This window comes from Phaethon aethereus (genome assembly GCF_964289735.1).
Source record: "Phaethon aethereus genome assembly, chromosome: Z".
NCBI lineage: Eukaryota > Metazoa > Chordata > Aves > Phaethontiformes > Phaethontidae > Phaethon > Phaethon aethereus.
The window spans coordinates 12653907-12667050 of NC_138577.1; the positions used below are offsets into that span (position 1 = coordinate 12653907).

The 13144-nt window shown below is 65.1% G+C and overlaps 1 protein-coding gene across 1 annotated transcript in view; it reads right to left on the minus strand.

Annotated features, from left to right (window-relative positions):
- Nucleotides 1-10556, minus strand: part of LOC309416007 (atrial natriuretic peptide receptor 2-like) — a gene marked incomplete at both ends in the record, with an annotated part of 10985 nt that extends 429 nt beyond the window's left edge. Inside the window, 22 exon segments of the mRNA XM_082013745.1 lie at nucleotides 68-166; nucleotides 257-431; nucleotides 522-590; nucleotides 720-843; nucleotides 1027-1173; nucleotides 1285-1294; nucleotides 1297-1357; nucleotides 1359-1453; nucleotides 1534-1689; nucleotides 1763-1922; nucleotides 1999-2070; nucleotides 2323-2427; nucleotides 2565-2642; nucleotides 2808-2882; nucleotides 3323-3443; nucleotides 3556-3640; nucleotides 3755-3887; nucleotides 3977-4071; nucleotides 4163-4298; nucleotides 4578-4691; nucleotides 4776-4975; nucleotides 9800-10556. Coding sequence (XP_081869871.1) covers nucleotides 68-166; nucleotides 257-431; nucleotides 522-590; nucleotides 720-843; nucleotides 1027-1173; nucleotides 1285-1294; nucleotides 1297-1357; nucleotides 1359-1453; nucleotides 1534-1689; nucleotides 1763-1922; nucleotides 1999-2070; nucleotides 2323-2427; nucleotides 2565-2642; nucleotides 2808-2882; nucleotides 3323-3443; nucleotides 3556-3640; nucleotides 3755-3887; nucleotides 3977-4071; nucleotides 4163-4298; nucleotides 4578-4691; nucleotides 4776-4975; nucleotides 9800-10556 — 3067 coding nt within the window.
- Nucleotides 10557-13144: the final 2588 nt, after the last annotated feature.

Below are 13144 nucleotides of genomic sequence, written 5' to 3' on the forward strand. Positions count from 1 at the left end.
ATGGCTAGGTGCAGGAGCAGAGCACGGCCCGTGGCACCGGACCACAGCTGCCAGCCCCATGGCTCACCCTGGCCATTGGACTCCATGCGGGATGCGGTGTTCACCGTGTCACCAAAGAGGCAGTACCGCGGCATCTTCAGACCCACAACTCCGGCACAAACAGGACCTGTGGGCACAGAGTTGCCCAGGGCTGCTGCAGGGTGGGCAGGCGGGCAGGCAGGCCCCAGCCGCGGTGCCAACCGGCACGGGAGCTCACCGGTGTGTACGCCGATGCGCAGGCAGAGTTGGTCATTGGGTCGGTGCCGGATCTTAAAGGTTTTGACGGCCTCAAGCAGGGCCAGGGCCATGCGGACGATCTCGCGGGCGTGCAGCTTTCCGTTGCGCACCGGCAGCCCTGACACCACCATGTAGGCGTCCCCGATGGTCTCCACCTGCGGGGTCAGCAGGAGCAGGTACACCCCAAGCTCCCCGTTGCCCACCTCACATCAGGGGGTTGCACTTGCTCACCCCCCCCCACACACCTTGTAGACATCAAAGTTGTCGATGATGGCATCGAAACAAGTGTAGAGATCGTTCAGCAGCGTCACGACCTGGATAGAGCAAGCGTGCATGTGGGGCTGGGGGGAGGCATGCCCACTCCCAGCCCCAGAGATTGCACTGCCAGGGTATGAGCCCCCCCGCCAGCCCTGCAGGGGCTGCCTCCCAAACCCTGCTCTCACCTGCATGGGGGTGCTCTCTGCCGAGAGGGCGGTGAAGCCCACAATGTCGCTGAAGTAGATGGTGACGCTGTCAAAAGCTTCAGCTCGCACTGTCTCCCCACGCTTCAGCTGCTCTGCCACGGAGCTGGCAAGGACAGCAGGGACAGTGGTGGGCTTCCATCCACCCCAAACCCCCTGTGCCCCCTGCCCCCTTGTCCTACACCAGCATGGAGAGCTGGCAAGGGACACCATGCTTGCATGGCAGCGGGTGCACACTGATGCCCTGCCAACCCCTGGCCCCACATGCTCCCATCTCTCCCCCTCTCACTGGGGCAGGATCTGGTAAAGGAGGTTCTCCGCCTTGCGCTTCTCCTCCAGGTAGGCCTGCGTCCGCTCCTCTACCAGCTTCTCCAGGTTGTTGGCGTACTGCTCCATGCGCGACAGCAGGTTGTCCAGGATGCTGGTGCTGCCCTCCCTGCCAGGGTGCAGGCAGCTGGCACCAGGGGAAGAGGTGCCCTCCAACCCCCACCACACAGTTGTCCCCGCTCCCGCCCAGGGCCACCTTCCCTGCTCGCCAGCCACCCACTTGTTGAATTACGGATGAAGATCTTGATCTGGCTGAAGTCGGGGCGCTCGGCTGGCTCCTGCGCCCAGCAGCGCCTCCATCAGCACCGCCAGCTCCTCGCTGTGCACCCCGATGTCGATGGAGGGGCGGAAGAAGGGCTTCTGGCTGTTACGCACCTTCTGCACAATCTCTGATGGGGGGTGGTCAACAGTAAGAACCGGACCTCCCTGCCAGGGCCCGGACCACCCCACACCTGCCCCCCACCCTCACCTTTGGGGCTCAGGTCCATGCCCTCGATATAGAAAGGGCCATTGCGCAGCGCGACCTCTTGCACGATGATGCCGAAGCTGTAGACGTCGGCTTTCTGCATGCCCGGGGTGGGCAGGCGCCCCTTCTGCAGCAGCTCCGGGGCTGTCCACAGCTTCTCTGGTGGGACCCAGCCGTGGGGTGGTGAGGCAGGGCCACCCCACTCCCCTAGCCCCCCTGAGCAGGCACTCACTGGCATAGAGGGCGTGCGTGTCCTCGCTGTCACAGGGCGAGCGGAAGCTGGCCAGACCATAGTCAGTGATCTTCAGCACGAAGCGGCTGTCCACCACGCAGTTGGATGACTTGAGGCTGCCATGGTGGCCGATGATGCTGTTGTGCAGGAAGGCCATTCCCTGGGACAGATGGACATGGTGAAGCTGGCATCCCTCAGGCACCTCACCCAGCTCCTCATGCCCCTCACTTGGGTACCTTGACGATGTCATTGATGAGGGAGTAGCGAAACATCCAGTCCAGGTTGATGCTCTCATTCTCCAGGACATCCTGCAGTAGCACACTGAGTGGACCCCACCAAGCACCCAGAGGCTGGTGGCACCAGCACCCAGCTGTGGGGGGATTCTGCAGAACCCACCCCCTCCCCTCTACTGGCTTCTGACACCTTCCTGGGCAGCTTTGCTGCAAGACTTGTGGGGCTTGGGTGGCCAGCAGCATCTATAAACTTGTCCTTAATGCCCAGCCCAGCTGGGTCACCAGGAGTGTCTATGTGTCACCCCCAGCATCCCCAAGCCTCCCTACCTGCAGGCTGCCCCGCGGGCAGTACTCGGTGACGATGCAGATATTGGGGGGGTCGATGCATGCCCCGATGAAGCGTGTCAGGTGGTTGAACTGGATGTCCCGCATCTGGAGGTGGAAGCAGAGCCGAGACGGGCTTGAGATCAGAGTGGACAGGCTGCAGCTCCAACCAGCCCCCCTACTGCCAGGACCAGCCCCCACACCCCCAAGCAGGGTGCCCACTCCAGCCCAGACCCCAAACCTACATGTTTCAGCTCAAAGAGCACTTGCCGCGTCAGCTCAATGCGCTTCTTGTTGATGTGCTTGATGGCCACCACATTGCCCTGGGGTGCCAGGGAGAAGGAAGAGGTCAGTGCCCACTGGGCAGATTTGGGGAGGGGAGGAAGGTGCCAGCATCCCCTGGGGTAGGGGTGCAGCTAAGGGAGAGCATCCCAACAGGTCTGAGGTGTTTTGGGGGGAGAGCTCAGCTCCCCACCTGCTGCACTGACCTTGAAGTGTCCGGTGTTGGCGAAGATCTGGTACTTGCCGTGGGTGGTCATCAGGGAGCCGTAGCTGGAGCCACGCTGTGGGGAAGAAGAGGGTTAGGGATGGGAACCCTGGGGCAGGGACACCCAGGGGTGTGCAGGGGATGGTGCAGGACAAGATCTGAAGGGTCAGGACAAGCTCTGCATGCTCTGTATGGAGGGTGAAGACTAGGATGAGGTACGGTGCACTGCAGGGGATGTAGAGGATGCAGGGCCACGTAGGGTCTTGATGAAGTACGGTGCTCCATAGGGGATTCAGGGCTGCGTAGGGGATGGATCAAGAGTGGTTCCGCAGGGGATGCAGGGTCACACAGGGGGTGGATGAAGTGTGGCTCTACAGGGGATGGAGAGCTGTGTCTGGGACGGATGCAGTGGGGTGGTGGCTCTTTAGGGGACAGAGGACCGTGTAGGGGATCAACAAGGGAGGGCTGTTGTGCAGGGAGGGAGGACAGTGGTGCCCCAGGGCTGGCAGCTCTCACCAGGGACAGGGTGAGCCGACTGCCTGCTGCCTTGTGGTACCGCTCAGGGCTCCCAAACTGCAGCTCGTCCCAGCGGATCCTCCAGAGCATGCTGGCAAGCTCCTTCTCCAGCATCAGCTTCCTGGGGGGCACATGGAGGTCAGGCCCCCATACCCGTCCCACCCTGCCAGTCCCCCTGCCAGGCTGAGGGGGTGCCCAGTGGCCAGGCAGAGACTCCCTCGGCCCCGACTGACCTGAAGATGAGGAAGCTGGAGATGCCAAACATGACGAAGGTGAGGCCTGTGCCCAAAGCCACAATGGCCAGCATGGAGAGGGGGGCTGCAGGCAGGAGGGGATGTCAGTGTGGCCCGGCTGGCCACGGGTGCCAGGCTGCCATGCACCCACAGGGAAGGGTGCTGGGGACTGAGGGACGTGGGGACCCGGTACACCCACTTTTATCGCAGGAAGGGTCATCCACGTCAAAGACACAGGGTGGGTTGTCCAGCGGGGGGGCCCCCTTCACCCAGGGGATGGGTCGTCCCAGCCAGTGGATCTGCTTCTCCACACCCGAGTAGTGTCCCACCACCTACAGCACAGAGAGCTGAGGCCCCGCCAGCCCCCCGGTATCCCGTCCCCAGCCCTGGCTGACAGCAGGATCCCCATACCAGCCCCCACCTCATACTGCCCGCTCTCGGGGTCGCCCATGGCCCATAGGTTGAAGTCGGTGTCCCGGTCGTTGTTGCTGTCCATGCTCACCAGCCCTGTCACCCCTGCGGGAGAAGTGAGACCCAGGTGGGATGGGGACCGCGTTCCACCACCCCCACAGCATCTGCAGCCCAGCTGTCCACATCCCACCATTACCCTGGAACTTGCGGTCCCGCATCTTCTCGATGATGTGGGTGGCATTTTTCTTGGAGCCGCCCTCCCGCAGGGTCTCGTTTAGCACCATGGCGTACAGCAGCATCCCATCATAGAAACATCCCGCCACCAGGTTCATCTGCCCGGGGGAAACCTCAGCACAGCTGCAGTGCCATGCACAGGAGCACCCCAGCCCCAGGACCCCCAGACCAGGGCCACGCACCCACCCACGGTCTCATAACACCACACTGGGGCCAACACACACCCTGCGGGGATGGCAGTGCCCATGGCTGTTCCCACCAGGGTTGGACCCTCTGTCATTGCCCACGGCCGTGTCCCATCCTCTGCATACTGGTGAGGGGCCACAGCCCCATTCGGAGGGCTCCCACCGCCCCATCATGCAGAGGGACTCACTCACCAGGGAGTAGTTGAGCTGCACCCCAAATTTCTGCTTAGCTCGCAGGATGAGCTGGGTTTGGAAGTGCTGGTACTCGGGGTTTTGGGGCTCATAGTAGGTGATCACCAGCACCATCTGCAACCGAGCACAGCACCCCGGTTCACACAGTGGGGCCAGGCTGGGGAGGTCCCCGTGCCCAGGCAGGCGGGCACAGCTCACCTGGAAAGCCTGGCGCAGCCCCAAGTCCTGGCCCGGGCTCTGCTGCCAGGGCTTGAAGGGGTCACGGGCAGCGTCACCCCGCAGGCTCTCCCCGAAGACGTCCAGGTAGAAGAAGACGTAGTCGCCGTTGGTGAGGTTCTCCCGCTGCGCCAGCTGCATGATCTGCCGCAGCATCTCCGGTGGCCCGCAGAGATACACCACTGCCAGTGACATGTGGGGTGTCAGGGGCGCGATGCCACCCCAGCACAGGGCACCCTGGCCAGGTGTGGGGTGGGATGTTTTCCCTTGGGGCGATGGGGAAGAGCAACCCCGGGGCACGCTCGGTGGCTGTGGGGAGGATGGGGCAGTGCTGGGCTCACCGCCTTCTCATGCCACGTGCCCCATGGCCACAGAGCCCGCTCAGTTCCACCGCCCTCGCTGGCCCTGACCCACTCTTGCCCCATCAGCCACCTCGGGCTGAAGGGGGAAAGGAGAACAGGGGAACCCTTGCTCCAAAATATGAGGCAGACACCCCACACACAGACCCCACACAACCTGCTCCAGCAAAAGCCGCTCAGGGGACATCTCCTCCGGCATCAGCTCCCCAGCTGATCCCCGCTGCCCCAGCCAGGGGACTGGGGGGGCCGGGGGAGGCGTCGGGGCTGTGCACCAGACGCCCCTGGGGAACCCGGGCTGGGGAACGGGACAAACCCCTGTTTGGGTTCGCGGCCGGCCAGCCGTGCGGCAGGAATGCGCAGGTTCCCGGATTCCAGCACCTTCGGCGGCCGCTGGCGCTAATTGGAAACAGAGCATCTCTCTGGTGCGACCCACGCGGGAAGGGGGTGCCCGGGCCCCGGCTGGCCGCCCTGCGTGCCTCCACCCGCTGCTGGGGGCTCGGCCAGCCCCCATGGGATGCCCACCTGGGCGTTGCGTGGATGAGGCGTGGGGCTGGCACAGGGCACCGTGCGCTGCAGGGATGGGCGCTCGAGAGTGTCCGAAACCCCCCCAAGCAGGGGCCCTCCTTGCCCTTGCTGAGGATCTTGCCACTGCCTCCTCCCTCCCCCCGGAAAACCAGGGCCCCCGCTCCAGCCAGCCTGGCTGGGAACCCAGGATTGAGCAACGGAGGAGGCGGCGGCAGCGGGTGCTGGAGGAATGTCACGCTCGGGCGCTGGCCCCGGCGCACAGCCCTTCTGCATGGGGCCCGGCACCCCGGACTGATCCGGAACGCGGGGAGGGCTGGGGATGGCAAGGAAGCCCCGCACCCTGGGACGGGGGTCCCTGCTGCGGGAGGGCACCCGGCCATGCAGGCAGCAGGGCTGACAGGGTCACCACAGCGCAGCAAGGCAGCCCACGGGTGGGAGAAGAAACCCAGCACAGCCACCTTGAGCACGGGAAACCCACAGTGATGTGGGGAGCTGCTCCCGGGCACGGGGAGATGGAAATCGCAGCAGCTTGGGCTGTGCATGAGCAAAAGCCTGTTTCAGGGTCTGAAATGGTTTCCCTCCAAGTGCTGCAATACCTCAAATAAACACTTTTTGCTTCCCCACTTTGCTAGTCCCGCACCCAGAAATGTGCCCTCCCCAAATTTCTCGGCCAAGATGCAGAAGCTGAGGGTCCCCCGATGGGGACATGGCATGGGATCCTCCCCATCCCCTTGCAGGCGCCAGGAAAAGGCAGCCCACGGCACCACGGGGGCCGAGGAGCCACAGCAGCTGGTGGCAGATGGTGGGACGCTCCCGGCAGCCGGCCCCTGCGGCAGCGAAAGCCTGCCTGGTCAAAGGCCACCGAGCCAGGGGATCGATGGCGCCTGGACGGCTCCCCGGGGACAGGGTAGGAGCTGCGCAGAAGGGAAGGGCCAACACTCGGGGCTCTCCGTGAGTCTGGCAGTTGCCTCCAGCTGGCAGCTTCCTGCCCGGCCAGCAGTACCCCTGCCTGCTCACGCACCCCCCCGGGGGTCGGCGAAAGGCCAAAGGCAGCCTCAGCATCACCGAGGACAAGGGGCATGAGGTCCTGCGAGGCTGGGGTGCATGCAGCCCCCAGACATTTATTTAGGGGGTACCCATGGTGCAGGAAGCAGGATGCATGACCCTAGGGGATGGGCAGGACCCCGAGCATGCAGACGGGGTGGCAGGACACTGCCGTGTCATGGAAGATAACCCTAAAGTGGGGTGAATCCCAGTTTCAGGCAGCAAACCCCAGTTTCGAGCAGCCCCACCAGCACAAGGCACTGCAGTGCAGGGACCCTTGCCCTGGCCAAGCAGCCGTCCCACGCCCAGGGGACTTGCAGGGGTGAGGACCAAAGGCACTCCCCTCCCGGCGGCAGCACCCCGCTGTCCTTCCCCAGGCAGGGGACCTGGGCTTTGCAGGCAGATGCTCCGGTAATTCCCTCAACCACAGCTCTAATTATATCAGCGCTTTTGCAAGTGTCAGGAGAGACGTGCGCCCCTGCACGTCGCCCAGGCACCAGTGAGAGGGGCACTGAGAAGTGCGAGGCGGCCATCCATGGGACGGGGCCGCACACCCATATACCCCCAAGCCCGCTCTATAGAGCCACGAACGCCGGGGATTGGCAGTGTCGGGGGCAGACAGTGGGGCAGGGAAGCAGCTTTCCCCAGGAAAGGTTTACCAAAGTCCTGTCCACCACCTGGGAGAAGGAAGGTGATGCCAAGAGGGATGACATGGGGTGTCATTGCAGGGCATGGACATGGATGTGGCCGTTACCAAAGCTCCTGCTTCCCTCTCCATGCCACGCCATGCAGGGATGGGCACCCCTGGGACAGCCTTGCAGGGTCCCCACTCCCTGACCCACACCCCCATGTTAGGAAAGCACCTAACACTGGCATCACAGCACTGAGCACCCATCCCTGTGGGGCCAAGCACTCAGCCCCTCATCCTGCCACACCTGGGCTGTGGCCAGGGGCATCCAGAGACCCCACAGCCTGGCTCAGAGGGCCCCCAGGTCTCTGCCCATGCCTGGCCTCCTCCCTCGGCAGCCATGACCCCCTGCCTGCACCAGGAGGGATTGATTCCCACTGGGATGATTTATGGCACCAAGCCGGAAACGTTGATGGTAATTGCTGATTTTAGCCTCTTTCCCTGCATGGTCCTTCGCCCCTGTCCCACATGAAGCTCCACACCCCACAGCTGGTGATGGCACATGCAGGGATCTTCCACCCCAGTCCCTCGGACCAGCAAACGTGAGGGGCAGCCACAAGCTGCTCAGCTTCCACAGGCCATCATGGGACCACACAGGCCCAGTCCCACCAGCCTCAGTCCAGGGGGAACCCAGTCCAGCACCCTAAAGCTCCCCAGCCACCCCCACCCCCCTGCCCAGCCTGGTCCCATGCAGCCTCGGCCACATCTTCTGCTGGCCCATCTGGCTCCACTCATCGCGGCTCGATGTCCTTCTTAATGACACAGCATCTCAGGATCCATTAAGAAGCATCGTGGAGTGGCTGGCTCCAGGATCGATGCACCCCGCTCATCAATAATGGAAGAGCATCAGGCTGCCCTTGCTCTGCAGCTGCCTCTGTAAGCCCCTCCATTTCCTCCCGCTCCTGATATAGCTGCTCCCCTGAGGCACTCACAAGGCCCCAAGTTGATTTACCCCTCCATCAGCAGGGTGGGGCCGTCCCCAGCCCCGTCCCCAGGGCCCAGTGGGGGCGGGCAGAGCCCGGGGCACCCAGGTGCCAGGCTTGGGGGGCTTTGCCTTGGCGTGCTGGCATCAGGCTGCTCTGGGCACATAACCACTGCCCTTGAGACAGCCACGTCCACACCATCACCTTCAGCCTCCAAGGAGGTGGCACGGCCGCCTGCCCCCGGGGACACCCTGATCCTGCCAGTGCAGACGGTAGGGTGGCCCCAGCACCCCTCACGCCATGCATCCCACTGAGGTGAGGGTCTGCTCCAGCTCCTCCCCAGCACAGGGTGATTGGGCTGGGGGGCAGGGAGGGGACCTCATGGCACCGCCTGCCCTGACCTGGACACCCCCACTGGCACTGGGGTGGCCAACGGGTCCTCAGTCCTGCCCTGTCCCCTGTACACCCACCTGCCCGTGCAGGTCCCACTGCTCCTCCAGCCCCCCTGCCACCAAATCCTCACTGCGCCCTACGCACAGCCCGCTTTGCCCACCCCTCCTCATGCCCCACATGGGTCCCACTACACCCCCAGCCCCTCCTTGTGCCCCACACAGTTCTCACTGCACCCCCAGCCCTTCCCCTTGCCCTACACAGGTCCCACTATGCCCCTGGCTGCTTGCCGTGACCCATACAGCTCTCATTCTGCCCACCCTCTTCTGTACCCCACATGGGTCCCACTGTGCCCTTGGCCACTTGCTGCACCCCACATGGGTCCCATTATATCCTCAGCCCCTCACGGTGCCTCACAAATGTTGCTGCACCCCACACAGATGCCACTGTGTCCCTGCCCCTTTGCTATGCCCCGCACAGATTTCAGTGCTCTCTCAGCCCCTTGCTGTGCCCCACACAGATCTCAGTGGCCCCCCAACCCTTTGTGGTGTCGCAGACAGGTCCCATCGTCCCCCTGACCCCTTGACCCCACATGGGTCCCACTGTGCTCTGGGTCCCTCGCTGTATCCTACACGGGTCCCATTGTGTCGCTGTCCCCTTGCTGTGCCCCAGCTGGATCCCACTGCACCTTCAACTCCTTGCTGTACCTGAGGTGTGCTCTGCAGCACCCCGGTCCCCTCGCTGCACCCCAGACGGGTCCCACCACACCCCCAGACCCTTGCTATACCCTGTATGTGCCACACAGCACCCTCGCCCCCCCAGCTGTGTCCCCAGACAGGTCCCACTGCACCCCTGTCCCCTCACTGTGCCCCACAGGCATCCCACCACATCCTCAGCCCCTTGCTGTGCCCCACAAAGGATTTTGCCTCCTTCCCTCCCCAATCCCTGCGCGGTTTCCCCGCGGGGAGCCCCCTCCGTTCCCCCACCCCCCTCCGCCCCGAGCGCTCAGACCTGTCCCGCGCGGGGTTACCCCTCCCCCGCCCCCCCCGCCGCCCCACGCCGCGCCGCCCCACGCACCGCGGCCGTTGGCCTTGATGAAGTGCACGGCGGTGTCGGGGCCGCCCTCGTCGGGGGAGTAGATGTGGTGGCGCACGGTGAGGTTGCTGCCGTCCTGCAGCTCCTGGTAGACACCCTCGACGGTGAAGTAGTAGGGTCGGTCGTCGGTCTTGCGGTCCACGTAGAGGAGGACGGCGCGGGCGCTCCAGTTGAAGTGGGCGTGGAGGTGGGAGACGAAGGCACCCAGTTTAGGGGCCGAGGGCCCGGTACGCACCGTCGTGCTGTAATGCTCCCGTTTGCGGCTGAAACCGGCCGCCACCGCCCCGCCGGTGATGAGCGGCAGCCGCCAGTGCGAGGCAAAGCGCCCCACGGAAGCGGCGGGGTAGACGCAGCCCGGCCCGAAAAGGACGTCGGGGTCGTGGTAGAGCTTCAGGTCCACGGCGTTGAGCGGTGCCACGTACTCGGAGCAAGCGCCCTCCAGCTCCGAGCTCATGAACTCGACGCGCACCGAGAAGGGCCGCGGCAGCAGCGGCGGATCGCCCCGCTCCAGCGCTTCCAAGGCCAGGCTCAGCGCCGGCCCCACGCGCGGCCAAGCCCACGCGTAGCTCACGTTGCGCTCCGGCAGTACCACGGCCACCGTCAAGTTGGCGACCGCCCCGTCGGGGGTCGCCGCCCGCCGCCCCCCTCCCGCCGCCGCCGGCAGCAGCGGCAGCAGCACCGGCAGCACCAGCAGCACCGGCAGCACCGGCAGCGGCAGCACCGGCAGCCGCGGAGCCATGGGCCGCGCTGGCTCCTCCGCCCCGGCCGCCGCCCGCGGCTCCTGCGCCCGCCGCCTGCGCCCTCCCCCCCCAGGCGGCGCCGCCCCGGGCCGGCCAGCGCCCCCTGCCGCCGCTCCCCGCCAGGCCGGACGGCACGGGGATGGGCGGCACCGCGGCGGGGCGGGTGTCCTGGGGGGGGGCTGGGAGGGGGCTAGTGGGGACGGGGCGGGGAGGCGACTGAGGAGGGGTGCACCGCGTGTGTAGGGGGTGCTCGGCTTTTGGGTGTCCCTGGGGGGGGCTCTGGGGTCCACAGTGAGGGAGGGTCTGCAGGTCCGGAGGCCCTCAGTTATGCGGGATTGAGGAGGGGTGCCTGGGTACTGGGGGGTCCCGGTGGGAGAGGCTGGGGATGGGGCGGGGTTCTGGGAACCCCACTGTCTGGGGATTGAGAAGGGGACACCCTGTCCTGAGGGTCCCCACCAAGGGTTGGGGAAGGCTCTGAGCAATGGGGTGCAGGGGGTATGTGTGATGGGGCCTTGGCAAAGCGATGCCTTGGGGAGGGATGTCCTCACTGGGGGGCTGTGAGGAGGTACACATCTGTGGGGTGCAGCCTGCTAATTCAGGAGAGGACATCCTGCATGCCAGTGTCCCCACCAAGGACTTTGGGGAGCTCTTGGGGTACAGAGGGAGTCAGACTCTGAGGAGCGGCTGCCCAGGATTTGGGTGTCTTCTCGGGGACATCCAGTGCCCTGGGTGTGGGTTTCCCCACTGGGGACAGGGAGGGGAATCTGGGGAGGTCCTTGGGAATTTGGGGTGCAGGGGCAGGATGGAGGAATTGGGCCCTGGGAAGCAGGGTGCCCTGGGGATCCAGATGTTCCTGACACACAGGACATCCCTCCAGCAGTGGTGAGCCATGCTCCAGGGATCTGCTGTCCCTGCTGCCCATCCTCGACCAGGGCAGGGGATGCCGTGGGGCTTGGAGGCAGCAGGCATGTCACTCCCTGCAGGGTTTAAGGCTCCAACCCCTCTGCTGTGGGACACAAGCCTGTGGGGTCGTGGGGTAGGATGGTGAAGGGCTGTGAGGTGAGCAGAGGGTCTGGGGGACAGCCCGTGGAGCACAGGGGAGCAGTCTGAGGACTGGCTGGTTTGGGGCAGGGAGCCCTGTGCAAACCCCCTAGGATGCTGTGGAGCTGGGATAACCCAGGCAGGGCGGGGCTGCTGGCCCTCCCCGGGGATTTGGGCAAGGACCCGAGGCGGTGCCAGCCCCGGCTGCCATAGAGGGGCTGCCCCAGCCCGAGGGGGACACAGAGGTGCCCTGTGTTGGCGGGGGGGGCCCTGTGGGGCGGGGGGACTCGGCGGGCAGCATGCCTGCGGTGCATTCCTCACATTCCCAGTCTGCTGCCTGCTCCCATCGGGTGGGGGCAGCGGGGTGAGGGTGTGTTGCTAGCCCCTGCCCCACCGCTCAGAGCTATGGGGGGCAACATGGGTGTGTGGGGCACAGGGGGAGCGCAGGGGGAGCTCGGTAGCTGCACAGGGACCCCATAGGTCTTGCTGGTACCGCTGGTCCTGCAAGGTCCTGTGGATTCCTGATGTGTGAGGGATGCTGCACTGAGTGGCAAGCAGGGGGTCCTTGTCCCCTCCTGGGATTTGGGGCAGGCCACCAGAGCAGAGCCGTGGACATGGCACCCCTGGGTGCCCCAGCATGGGTCCCTCCACAGCTGGGGCTGCCAGGAATCATGGCCCCTCTCGCCATCCCTGCCGGTGCCACTGCAGGTGTCCCCACCGTGAGTGACACGTCCTTCCCATCATGGGGTCGTGGAGCTCGGTTCACCCAGCCCGGCACAACCCGAGCCGGGGGATTGGGTTGCTGGCTATAAATACCCTGGTCCGGTCGCGGCACTGAGCCGGCAGCAGTGCCTGAGCTGAAGGACGATGCTGCCGCAGGACGGCGAAATCCAACCGGCAGTGAATATAGGCAAGAAAGGAGATGCTGGGAGAGCTTCCCCATGGGGCGTGAGGCTGGGCATGGTAACGATCCCACTGGAGCCTCCGCAAAATCCCTGCTGCTGTGCCAGGGTGTCACGGGGCACTGATGGTGCCCCCCGCATGCCCCCGCGCCGGGCAGCCCAGCCCCAGGGCTTGTGTCCTGAGCCACGGTGACCTCTCCGAGCCCTGGGCTGGGCTCGCTTGGTGGTACGGGCCAGGGTGCACCGCAGCGGGCAGAGGGGCTGGCAGCACCCTGGGTGGGAAAAGCCTTCTGCAACCTGTGTCCTTCCCCTGCCTGCAACAGGCAGGGAGCGGGCAGCGAGTCATTTGTCTGGGAGGTGGTGAGGCTCTTGCAGGACCTGCCGCGGGCAGGGTGCAGCCAGCAGACGCAACGACCCTGGCAAATTACAAAAAAAAAAAAAAAAAAAGAGATGTTGGGGAAGAGAGAAAGCAGAGGGGGCAGCTTGGGGGGCTCGCAGCAGCTGGGATAGGGTGCATGGGGTGCCCCGTCGGGGGGCCGTGGTGCTGGCACACCCCGTGTTTGCATGCGCGTGCCAGCAGAGGGGGCCCGGTCACTGCCACCTGTACGCCGTACACTGTGCACTGTATGTACAGCCCTACGACC